The sequence below is a fragment of the Nerophis ophidion genome, linkage group LG01 (genome assembly GCF_033978795.1).
Source record: "Nerophis ophidion isolate RoL-2023_Sa linkage group LG01, RoL_Noph_v1.0, whole genome shotgun sequence".
NCBI classification, from domain to species: Eukaryota; Metazoa; Chordata; class Actinopteri; order Syngnathiformes; family Syngnathidae; genus Nerophis; species Nerophis ophidion.
In genome coordinates, this window is record NC_084611.1 from 53,739,508 (window position 1) to 53,752,547 (window position 13,040).

At 41.0% G+C, this 13,040-nt stretch overlaps 1 protein-coding gene across 1 annotated transcript in view; it reads right to left on the bottom strand.

The window, feature by feature from the left end:
* The window catches only part of wdr17 (WD repeat domain 17), a 105,348-nt gene that overhangs the window by 2,067 nt on the left and 90,241 nt on the right, over positions 1-13,040 (bottom strand). The window contains exons 29-31 of the mRNA XM_061907280.1: positions 10,429-10,527; positions 667-734; positions 503-591 (exon numbers count right to left, since the gene is read on the bottom strand). Coding sequence (XP_061763264.1) covers positions 503-591; positions 667-734; positions 10,429-10,527 — 256 coding nt within the window. The remainder of the gene's footprint in view (positions 1-502; positions 592-666; positions 735-10,428; positions 10,528-13,040) is intronic.

The window sequence follows — 13,040 nt, forward strand, 5'->3', positions numbered from 1 at the left end:
TCTATATTTTCAATGGAACATATAAAATGTCTGTGTTGTTTACTTGAGACATATTGTCCTAACAAGGCAGTCTACACGCATCTCTAATGTTTGACTGCCATCTACTGGTCACACTTATTACACCATGTATCAAAAAAAATTGCAAACCAGGATTATTCTGTTATAAGGCGCAGTCTCGAGTTTTGAGGGAAAAAAAGGATTTTAAGTGTGCCTTGTAGTCCGGAAAATACGGTAATTAGCTTTGATTGACACCGTCAGGGAGTGATTTTTAAACAGTAGATAACGTGTGACTACAAGTTGTGTTAACTCCAGAATTTTTACGTATGTATTAGTAACAGCTGTCCTTTTTATATAGATAAAATGGAAGGTCATTATGATGACTAATGTATTACATTTGGTAGCCACCTTTTGGCGGGCCCCGCTTTGGGCTTCCCTGCATTAGTACCTCAGCAATATCCGCCAGGTTGATCGCACCAGCCGGCCGGTGAACAGAAAGACTCACCTGTATTCTGTGACCAGTGAAACAGGAAAGCTGAACATCGGAGTGGCTCGGGAGATTGGAACCCGTCACATAATCAGCTCCACACAACACTAACGGAGGGAGAGAAGGTGGTTTGATTCGGGTTTGGTCAACATTTTAGAGGTTCAGGACAGTTCTTACAATACCTGCGTTCGAAGGTAGGATTCTCCTCTCAAGGCTTTGGAACTTTTCTTTCTGACACTCGGATGGAGGACTGTCAAAAAGGCAGACATACATGTGTCCTTATACAGTACAGTAACATTTTTTTAATCAATGTTTAAGTAAAATATTTCGACTTGGGCTGTTAAAATTCGAGCTATAAGAGGGATGAATTAAAGGCCTACTGAAACCCACTACTACCGACCACGCAGTCTGATAGTTTATATATCAATGATGAAATATTAACATTGCAACACATGCCAATACGGCCTTTTTAGTTTACTAAATTGCAATTTTAAATTTCCCGCAAAGTGTCGTGTTGAAAACGTCGCGGTATGATGACGCGTACGTTTGACATCTCGGGTTGTAGCGGATGTTATTTTCCAGCCCGATCCAAGCTATAAGTAGTCTGCTTTAATGGCATAATTACACAGTATTTTGGACATCTGTGATGCTGAATCTTTTGCAATTTGTTCAATTAATAATGGAGACTTCAAAGTAGAAAGATGGAGTTGGGAAGCTTTTAGCCTTTAGCAACACAAACACAGCCGGTGTTTCCTTGTTTAAAATTCCCGAAGGTGAAGCTTTACTACGGATCAGAGCGGTCAAGCGAACATGGATCCCGACCACATGTCAACCGGCAGTTTTCGGTGAGAAAATTGTGGTAATAAGTCGGCTCTTACCGGAGACATCAGCGGAGCTTCCATCCTGCTGCAGCTGCGTGACTTCCCTCAGAGACACTGGGTCAACACACCCGTGACTTTCAGGTACTATTTAATCTCACTAGAACACTAGCAACTCAATAGGCAGATAAGGGATTTTCCAGAATTATCCTAGTAAATGTGTCTAATAACATCTGAATCGCTCCTACTGCAATCGCCTTTTTTTTCTTTCTTTTTTTTTCTAGTCCTTCACTCTAAATTTCCGCATCCACAAATCTTTCATCCTCGCTCAAATTAATGGGAAATTGTCGCTTTCTCGGTCCTAATAGCTGTAGCTGCTTCTGGCTATGATTGTAAACAACGTGAGGATGTGAGAAGCCCTACAACCCGTGACGTCACGCGCACATCGTCTGCTACTCTCGGTAAAGGCAAGGCTTTTTTATTAGCGACCAAAAGTTGCAAACTTTATTGTCAATGTTCTCTACTAAATCCTTTCAGCAAAAATATTGCAATATCGCGAAATGATCAAGTTTGACACATAGAATGGATCTGTTATCCCCGTTTAAATAAGAAAATTTCATTTCAGTAGGCCTTTAATATTGTTGTCCGGGTTAAAACCGGGAGAATGACTACGCACTGATATTCGGGCGTTTCCCATAAAGATTGCGAGAGTTGGCAAGTATGTTGCTAGGGCGGGAAAGCAATTCATAGAAGGTGAATTCATTAAAAATAAATATTTTTTTGCGGCCCAGCCTCACCCAGTTTCTGAATCCAGTGGCCCCCAGGTAAGTTGAGTTTGAGACCCCCCTCCCCCGTGCGTGCGTCGGTAAGGTGGGCGGGGTTGGGGGCGCGGGGGTGTAAAATATATTCAGGAGTATCACGAATACAAAGGATTATGGGTATTTCTTGTGTTGCGTTTATGCTGTGTTACTGTGAGGATGTTCTCCCGAAATGTGTTTGTCAATCTTGTATTGTGTGGCTTCACAGCGTGGCGCATATTAGTAAGTGTTAAAGTTGTTTATTTCACAACCATCAGTGTACTCTGTATCACCCAGTATGCCTTTCAATCTCGAACGTGTAATTGCGGAAGCTGCACACATGTTGCCGGACCAACAATCGGCACGTCCATGTTCTTGCAATCAGGATGAACGGTATTGTATAATCGCGGTAACGATAGCAGCTCCAATTGTCATCATTACTCTGTGAAACAGGTTTAAATAGTTCTGTGAGTGGTAAAGGCGGACAACCTCTGATATATTTCAGCGGGCGGTTGGTGGGCGGGTACGGTCCTGATAAAATGTTGGTTTGGGTGCTTCGTCTTAAAAAGTGCCCTCTGCCTGTGTGTGTTTTTATTTATTTTTTTCTTTAAACAACATTAATAAATTCCTGTTAGGGATGTAAAAAACAAAACAAAACAAAAAAACAGCGGTACAAAAACTCCACGTTTTCTTGTAATATTGGGTTGTTTGAGCCTGCGCTTCCACCAGAGAGAGAGAGTGAGAGAGAGGAGAGAGAGCCAACTGCGGCCTGAGGAGACGTGACGGTGGAGCAGCTTGAACCTGTGAGTTATGGTCTAGTCGCCGTCCACTTATTCAGCATTTAATATGGGTAATATTTCAGAAAAACACTGTATTATTCTCAGAGGCCCAGGAAAGTACCCGAAGTCTTTTACTACGAAGCCTTGCTGTTCTAACACGTGGCTTGGCATTGTCTTGCTGAAATAAGCAGGGGCGTCCATGAAAAAGACGGCACTTAGATGGCAACATATGTTGTTCCAAAACCTGTATGTACCTTTCAGCATTAATGGTGCCTTCACAGATGTGTAAGTTACCCATGCCTTGGGCACTAATACACCCCCATACCATCACAGACGCTGGCTTTTGGACTTTGCACCTATAACAATCCGAATTGTTATTTTCCTCTATGTTCTGGAAGACACCACATCCCCTGTTTCCAAATATAATTTGAAATGGGGACTCGTCAGACCACAGAACCCTTTTCCACTTTGCATAAGTCCATCTTGGATGATCTCGGGCCCAGCAAAGCCGGGGGCGTTTCATGGTGTGGTTGGTAAATGGGTTTGGATTTGCATAGCAGAGTTTTAACTTGCACTTACAGATGTAGCGACCAACTGTAGTTACTGACAGTGGTTTTATGAAGTGTTCCTGAGCCCATGTGGTGATATCCTTTACACACTGATGTTGGTTTTTGATGCAGTACCGCCTGAGGGATCAAAGGTCCGTAATATCATCGCTTACGTGCAGTGATTTCTCCAGGTTCTCTGAAACTTTTGATGATTTTACGGACCGTAGATGGTAAAATCCCTAAATTCCTTGCAATAGCTCTTTGAGGAATGTTGTCCTAAAACTGTTCGACAATTTGCTTACAAAGTGGTGACCCTCGCCCCATCCTTGTTTGTGAATTACTTAGCATTTCATGGAAGCTGCTTTTATACCCAATCATGGCACCCAACTGTTCCCAATTAGCCTGCACACCTGTGGGATGTTCCAAATAAGTGTTTTGATGAGCATTCCTCAAATGTATCAGTATTTTTTGCCACCTTTCCCAACTTCTTTGTCACATGTTGCTGGCATCAAATTCTAAAGTTAATGATTATTTGCAAAAAAAAAAGTTTATCAGTTTGAACATCAAATATGTTGTGTTTGTAGCATATTCAACTGAATATGGGTTGAAAATTATTTGCAAATCATTGTATTCCGTTTCTATTTACATTTAACACAATTTCCCAACTTATATGGAAACGGGGTTTGTATATGAACACGACTTGATGAAGCCTACTCGTGCTCATAGCCTTAGATTGGTCAGTTCTAGTCTAGAACTAGTCTAGTCTAAGACTAGATCTGACCAATCTAAGTCTATGAACACAAATTGATGAAGCCTATTCGTGCTCATAGCCTTAGATTGGTCAGATCTAGTCTAGGAATAGTCTAGTCAAGACTAAATCAGACCAATCTAAGTCTATGAACACAAATTGATGAAGCCTACTCGTGCTCATAGCCTTAGATTGGTCAATTCTAGTTTAAGACTAGTTTAGACTAGGACTAGATCTGACCAATCTAAGTCTATGAACATGAATTGATGAAGTCTACTCGTGCTCATAGCCTTAGATTGGTCGGATCTAGTCTAGGACTAGGCTAGACTAGGACTAGATCAAACCAATCTAAGTCTATGCACACGAATTGATGAAGCCTATTTGTGCTCATAGCCTTAGATTGGTCAGATCTAGTCTAGAACTAGTCTAGACTAGGACTAGATCTGACCAATCTTAGTCTATGAAGTCGAACTAACGAAGCCTACTCAGATGAGCAGCGAAACGTCTTCTAAGACAAACCAAACAGTCCAGCTGGTTTGTCTTAGAGATGAGAATGACCTGGATGAATGAGAACCTTCACAGAAGTGTTGGGTTCTAATGTTGATTAGACCATTGAATTTTGGTCGATTTCCAATCAATATTTTACAACACGAATATAACGTTGAAACAACATGCTTTTCAAAATAGAATAGAATAGAAAGTACTTTATTGATCCCTGAGATAAATTCAGCACCACAGTTCGCTCACAATAAACAACAAACACTTAGTATTTTTTACATGTGAATAATATAAATACAGTTCATTATACAGCATTATTCACAGGTGAATAATATAAAAATAGTATATTTTACGGCATTATTTACATGTGAATAATCTAATTACAGTCTATTATACAGCATTATGATACAGCATTATTCACATATGAATAATATAAATACAGCCTATTTTACAGCATTATTCACATGTGAATAATTTAAATACAGATTATTATACAGCATTATTCACATGTGAATAAAATAAATACAGTTTATTATACAGCATTATTCACATGTGAATATTATAAATACAGTCTATTTTACGGCATTATTCACATGTGAATGATATAAATACAGTCTATTATAGAGCATTATCCACATGTGAATACTATAAGTACAGTCTATTATACAGCATTATTCACATGTGAATATACTAAATACAGTCTATTATATGCAATATTCACATGTGAATAATATAAATACGGTCTGTTATGCAGCATTATTCATATGTGAATAATATAAATACAGTCTATTATACAGCATTATTCACATGTGAATGATATAATAATAATATAATCATTTTGACAGTGTTTATTCAATGTCAGGTTGTGACGTTGATTTGACAATTGAAAAATTTGGTCATTTCCTAACCAACAAAGTGGTTTCAACGTCGGACATCAACGTCGTCTTAATGTACAAACACAACTATTTTGCAACGTTGTTTCCAAGTCAGTTTTAAAGGACATCAACGTTGTATCAATGTTTCCTACCTGCTGGGAAGGAAGAACTTGTCAACGATCTACTGCCAGGGACACCAGGACACGGCAACACTAGTGTTGGTCGAACAACGATAACCTACCGTGTTTTTCGGACGACAAGGCGCACTTAAATTCCTTTTTGTTCCTCAAAACTCGACAGTGCGCCTTATAACCCGGTGCGCCTAATGTAAGGAGTGCGTTTGGTTGAGCTTACCCACCACGAAGCTATTCTACAAACACTGTTTCCATATGAGTTGGGAAATTGTGTTAGATGTAAATACTGTATAAACGGAATACAATGATTTGCAAATCATTTTCAACCCATATTCAGTTGAATTTGCTACAAAGACAACATATTTTAAGTTCAAACTGATAAAGGTTTTTTTTTGCAAATAATCATTAACTTTAAAATTTGATGCCAGCAACACATGACAAAGAAGTTGGGAAAAGTGGCAATACATACTGATGAAGTTGAGGAATGCTCATCAAACACTTATTTGGAACATCCCACAGGTGTGCAGGCTAATTGGGAACAGGTGGGTGCCATGATTGGGTATAAAAACAGCTTCCCAAAAAATGCTGAGTCTTTAACAAGAAAGGATGGGGCGAGGTACACCCCTTTGTCCACAACTGTGTGAGCGAATAGTCAAACAGTTTAAAAACAACGTTTCTTAAAGTGCAATTACAAGAAATTTAGGGATTTCAACATCTACGGTTCACAATATTATCAAAAGGTTCAGAGAATCTGGAGAAATCACTCCACGTAAGCGGCATTGCCAGAAACCAACATTGAATGACCGTGACCTTCGATCCCACAGCCGGCACTGTATCAAAAACCGACATCAATCTCTAAAGGATATCATCACATGGGATCAGGAACACTTTAGAAAACCACTGTCACTAAATACAGTTCATCACTACATCTGTAAGTGCAAGTTAAAAAGCAAAAGCCATTTATCAACAACATCCAGAAACGCCGCCGGCTTCTCTAAGATGGACTGATGCAAAGTGGAAAAGTGTTCTGTGGTCTGACGAGTCCACCTTTCAAATTGTTTTTGGAAATATTCGACATCGTGTCATCCGGACCAAAGGGGAAGCCAACCATCCAGACTGTTATCGACGCAAAGTTCAAAAGCCAGCATCTGTGATGGTATGGTGGTGCATTAGTGCCCAAGGCATGGGTAATTTACACATCTGTGAAGGCACCATTAATGATAAACTCACTAACAACTTTAACGACGCCCTGCGCGAAACCATTGATAACATAGCACCGTTAAAGTTAAAAAAGGCTCCAAAAAAGCGTACCCCGCGGTTTACAGAAGAAACTAGAGCTCAGAAATCATTATGTAGAAAGCTGGAACGCAAATAGCGCACGACTAAACTTGAGGTGCACCATCAAGCATGGAGTGATAGTTTAATAACTTATAAACACATGCTTATCTTAGCTAAAGCTATATATTAATCAAATCTCATCCACCGTAATAAAAACGATCCTAAATTTTTGTTTAGTACGGTAGCATCGCTAACCCAACAAGGGACCCCTTTCAGTAGCTCCACCCACTCAGCTGATGACTTTATGCAATTCTTTGATAAGAAAATTGAAGTCATTAGAAAGGAGATTAAAGACAATGCATCCCAGCTACAACGGGGTTCTATTAACACTGACACGATGGTATATACGGCGGATACTGCCCTCCAAAATAGTTTCTCTCAATTTGAGGAAATAACATTAGAGGAATTGTTACAACGTGTAAATGGAATAAAACAAACAACATCTTTACTTGACCCTCTTCCTGGGAAACTTATCAAGGAGCTCTTTGTATTATTAGGTCCATCAGTGCTAAATATTATAAACTTATCACTTTCCTCGGGCGCTGTTCCCCTAGCATTCAAAAAAGCGGTTATTCATCCTCTCCTTAAAAGACCTAACCTCGATCCTGACCTCATGGTAAACTACCGACCGGTGTCTCACCTTCCCTTTATTTCAAAAATCCTCGAAAAAATTGCTGCGGAGCAGTTAAATGAACACTTAGCGTCTAACAATCTATGTGAAACCTTTCAATCCGGTTTCAGGGCAAATCACTCTACTGAGACAGCCATCGCAAAAATGACTAATGATCTATTGCTAACGATGGATTCTGATGCGTCATCAATGTTGCTGCTCCTCGATCTTAGCGCTGCTTTCGATACTGTCGATCATAATATTTTATTAGAACGTATCAAAACACGAATTGGTATTAGCCCTGTCTTGGTTTAACTCTTATCTTACTGATAGGATGCAGTGTGTCTCCCATAACAATGTGACCTCGGACTACGTTAAGGTAACGTGTGGAGTTCCCCAGGGTTCGGTCCTTGGCCCTGCACTCTTCAGCATCTACATGCTGCCGCTAGGTGACATCATACGCAAATACGGTGTTAGCTTTCACTGTTATGCTGATGACACCCAACTCTACATGCCCCTAAAGCTGACCAACACGCCGGATTGTAGTCAGCTGGAGGCGTGTCTTAATGAAATTAAACAATGGATGTCCGCTAACATTTTGCAACTCAACGCCAAAAAAACGGAAATGCTGATTATCGGTCCTGCTAGACACCGACCTCTATTTAATAATACAACTCTAACGTTTGACAACCAAACACTTAAACTAGGCGACACGTTAAAGAATCTGGGTATTATCTTCGACCCAACTCTCTCCTTTGAGTCACACATTAAAAGCGTTACTAAAACGGCCTTCTTTCATCTCCGTAATATCGCTAAAATTCGCTCCATTCTGTCCACTAAAGACGCTGAGATCATTATCCATGCGTTTGTTACGTCTCGCCTCGATTACTGTAACGCATTATTTTCGGGTCTCCCCATGTCTAGCCTTAAAAGATTACAGTTGGTACAAAATGCGGCTGCTAGACTTTTGACAAGAACAAGAAAGTTTGATCACATTACGCCTGTACTGGCTCACCTGCACTGGCTTCCTGTGCACTTAAGATGTGACTTTAAGGTTTTACTACTTACGTATAAAATACTACACGGTCCAGCTCCATCCTATCTTGCCGATTGTATTGTACCATATGTCCCGGCAAGAAATCTGCGTTCAAAGGACTCCGGCTTAATAGTGATTCCCAAAGCCCAAAAAAAGTCTGCGGGCTATAGAGCGTTTTCATTCCGGGCTCCAGTACTCTGGAATGCCCATCCGGTAACAGTTCGAGATGCCACCTCAGTAGAAGCATTTAAGTCTCACCTTAAAACTCATTTGTATACTCTAGCCTTTAAATAGACTCCCTTTTTAGACCAGTTGATCTGCCGTTTGTTTTCTTTTTCTCCTATGTCCCACTCTCCCTTGTGGAGGGGGTCCGGTCCGATCCGGTGGCTATGTACTGCTTGCCTGTGTATCGGCTGGGGACATCTCTGCGCTGCTGATCCGCCTCAGCTTGGGATGGTTTCCTGCTGGCTCCGCTGTGAACGGGACTCTCGCTGCTGTGTTGTATCCGCTTTGGACTGGACTCTCGCGACTGTGTTGGATCCAATATGGATTTAACTTTCACAGTATCATGTTAGACCCGCTCGACATCCATTGCTTTCGTCCTCTCCAAGGTTCTCATAGTCATCATTGTCACAGACGTCCCACTGGGTGTGAGTTTTCCTTGCCCTTATGTGGGCCTACCGAGGATGTGGTAGTGGTCTGTGTCATGGTTTGTGCAGCCCTTTGAGACACTAATGATTTAGGGCTATAAAAGTAAACATTGATTGAATGCTGAAAGGTACATACAGGTTTTGGAACAACATATGCTGCCATCTAAGCGCCATCTTTCGCATGGACGCCCCTGCTTTTTTCAGCAAGACAATGCCAAGCCACATTCAGCACGTGTTACAGAGTGCGGGTACTTTCCTGGCCCGCCTGCAGTCCAGACCTGTCTCCCATCGAAAATGTGTGGCGTATTATGAAGCATAAAACACGACAGCGGAGACCCCGGACTGTTGAATGACTGAAGCTCTACATAAAAAAAACAAGAATGGGAAATAATTCCACTTTCAAAGCCTCAACAATTAGTTTCCTCAGTTCCCAAACGTTTATTGAGTGTTGTTAAAAGAAAAGGTGATGTAACACAGTGGTGAACATGCCCTTTCCCAACTACTTTGGCACGTGTTGCAGCCAAAGTGTTTGCAAAAAAAAAAAAAAAAAATGTTCGAGTTTGAACATCAAATATGTTGTCTTTGTAGCATATTCAACTGAAAATGGGCTGAAAATGATTTGCAAATCATTGTATTCCGTTTATATTTACATTTAACACAATTTCCCAACTCATATGGAAACGGGGTTTGTAAACCAAAATGTTATTTTCCATTATTTTGAACCCCGACAAGGATGGTGGGTTGCTGCTGTCATCGCTCACTACCACACAAGAAATATTTAGCCAACGACAGCTGCGGTTGGTCCCTCAGGAGACACTGCCACCTAGTGTTTTGGATGAGAATTACAAGTCCTGTCCTCAAGAGTACAACTCTGGTCGCGTCGCAATTTGGGTGTAGTGCGGACTCTGTAGTATAAGGAGCATTAAGGAGGAGTTGTAGTGTACAGAATGTCATCAACAGAAGTTGATAAAGTGAATATAAGTTGCGTATTGTTGATTTATAGTACTACCGAACATAGACCACCCAATGTATTGTCGTACCCTTTGTGTGTGTGTGAGTCTGTGCATGCGCGCGTGTGTGTGTTTGTGTGTGTGTGTGTGTGTGTTGACCTACTTGCTGTTACTTTGAGTGCACGCCCGCCAGGCATCCAGCTCCATCGACAGCTGCTCAATTTTCAGAGGAAGATTCACTTCTCTCCGCTTCAATAACTGACTGCATAACAGAGAGGAAAACTTAAGAGTCATTGTTAAATTTACCGCTAGGTTTTTTTTTTTTCATCGTCTTGATATTATATCGTTATGAAACTTTACGGTGCTCAGATGGGGTGATTGTTATTACAGAAACCCCAAAAGCAGTGAAGTTGGCACGTTGCGAAAATGGTAAATAAAAAGAGAAAAGAATGATTTGCAAATCCTTTTCAACTTATATTCAATTGAATAGACTGCAAAGACAAGATATTTAATGTTCAAACTGAGAATTTTTGCAGTTATTAACTTAGAATTTAACGGCAGCAACACATTGCAAAAAAGTTGGCACAGGGTCATTTTTACCACTGTGTTACATGGCCTTTCCTTTTAACAACACTCACTAAACGTTTAAGAACAGACAAGACCACATTTTTTAGGTGGAATTCTTTCCCATTCTTGCTTGATGTACAGCTTAAGTTGTTCAACAGTCCGGGGTTGTCCGTTGTGGTATTTTAGGCTTCATATTGCGCCACACATTTTCAATGGGAGACAGGTCTGGAGACATGGCTTGGCATTGTCTTGCTGAAATAAGCAGGGGCGTCCATGAGAACGTTGCTTGGATGGCAAAATATGTTGCTCCAAAACCTGTTTGTACCTTTCAGCATGAATTGTGCTTTCACAGATGTGTAAGTTACCCATGCCTTGGGCACTAATACATCTCCATACCATCACAGGTGCTGGCTTCTGAACTTTGCGCCTTGAACAATCAAGATAGTTATTTTCCTCTTTCGTCCACAGGTTCCAAAAACAATTTGAAATGTGGACTCGTCAGACCACAGTACACTTTTCCACTTTGCATCAGTCCATCTTAGATGGGCTCTGGCCCAGCGAAGCCGGCGGCGTTTCTGGGTGTTGTTGATAAATGGCTTTCACCTACAAATGTAGCGATAAACTATAGTTGCTGACAGTGGTTTTCTGAAGTGTTCCTTAGCCCATGTGGTGATATCCTTTACACACTTGATGCAGTACCGCCTCAGGGATTGAAGGTCCGTAATATCAGTGATTTCATTTTTTGAACCTTTTGATGATATTACGGACCGTAGAAGGGGAAATCCCTAAATTTCTTGCAATAGCTCGTCGGGAAATGTTGTTCTTAAACTGTTGGACAATTTGCTCACGCATTTGTTGACCAAGTGGTGACCTTCGCCCCATCCTTGTTTGTGAATGACTGAGCATTTCATGGAAGTTGCTTTTATACCCAATCATGTAACCCACCTGTTCCCAATTAGCCTGTTCCTCCAAATAAGTGTTTGATGAGCAGTCCTTAACTTTCTCAGTCTTTTTTGCCACGCATGCCAGCTTTTTTGAAACATGTAGTAGGCATCAAATTCCAAATAAGCTAATACTTGCAAAAAATAAAGTTTTCGGGTTCGAACGTTGAGTATCATGTCTTTGCAGTCTATTCAATTGAATATAGGTTGAAAAGGATTTACAAATCATTGTATTCTGTTTGTTTTTATGTACCATTTAAAAAACTGGTTCACTGTTTTTGGGGTTTGTACATACAGAGGAGGGATGTGCCCCGAAGCAGCAGGGCTTTTGGTGCTTTGCTCAATGGCATCTTGGCAGTGGTAAAGCTTTAGAGCCACAGTAGACAACTAGGTTGTTTGTTGATTTGTTTGGATTTATATTTAGATTCAAATGAGGTATTTTCTTTAGAGAACCAAACTACCCAGGCAACTTCAAGCTCAACTTATCAATCAATCAATCAATCAATGTTTATTTATATAGCCCTAAATTACAAGTGTCTCAAAGGGCTGCAAAAGCCACAACGACATTCACGGTACAGAGCCCACATAAGGTCAAGGAAAAACTCACCCCAGTGGGACTTGGTATATGAACTTAAAAGGCCATCCCATTCCTAAACCATAGGGTTCAATATGATGTCGTGTTTATAGGAATTTTCCACCATTCTCCCAAAAGCGCATTGGTGAGGTCACACACTGATGTTAGTCGAGAAGGCCTGATTCTCAGTCTCTGTTGTAGTTCATCCTAAAGGTGTTCTATGTGGTTCAGGTCAGGACTCTGTGCAGGCCAGTCAAGTTAATCCACACCAGACTCTTGTCATTCATGTCTTTATGGACTTTGCTTTGTGCGCTGGTGCACAGTCATGTTGGAAGAGGCAGGGGTTTACTCCAAACCGTTTGTGGAATTGTCCAAAATTTTTGGGTATCCTGGAGCATTCAAAGTTCCTTTCACTGGAACTAAGGGGCCAAGCCCGACTCCTGGAGCGGGCCCCTTCCTCTTCCAACATGATTGTGCACAAAAAAAGGTCCATAAAGACATGGATGACAGAATCTGGTGAGGATGAACTTGACTGGCCTGCACAGAGTCCTGACCTGACCGATGGAACACCTTTGGGATGAATTACAACGGAGACTGAGACCCAGGCTTTTGGAAGAATGGTCAAAAATTCCTATATACACACTCTGCAACCTTGTGGACAGCCTTCCCAGAGGAGTTGAAGCTGTAATAGCT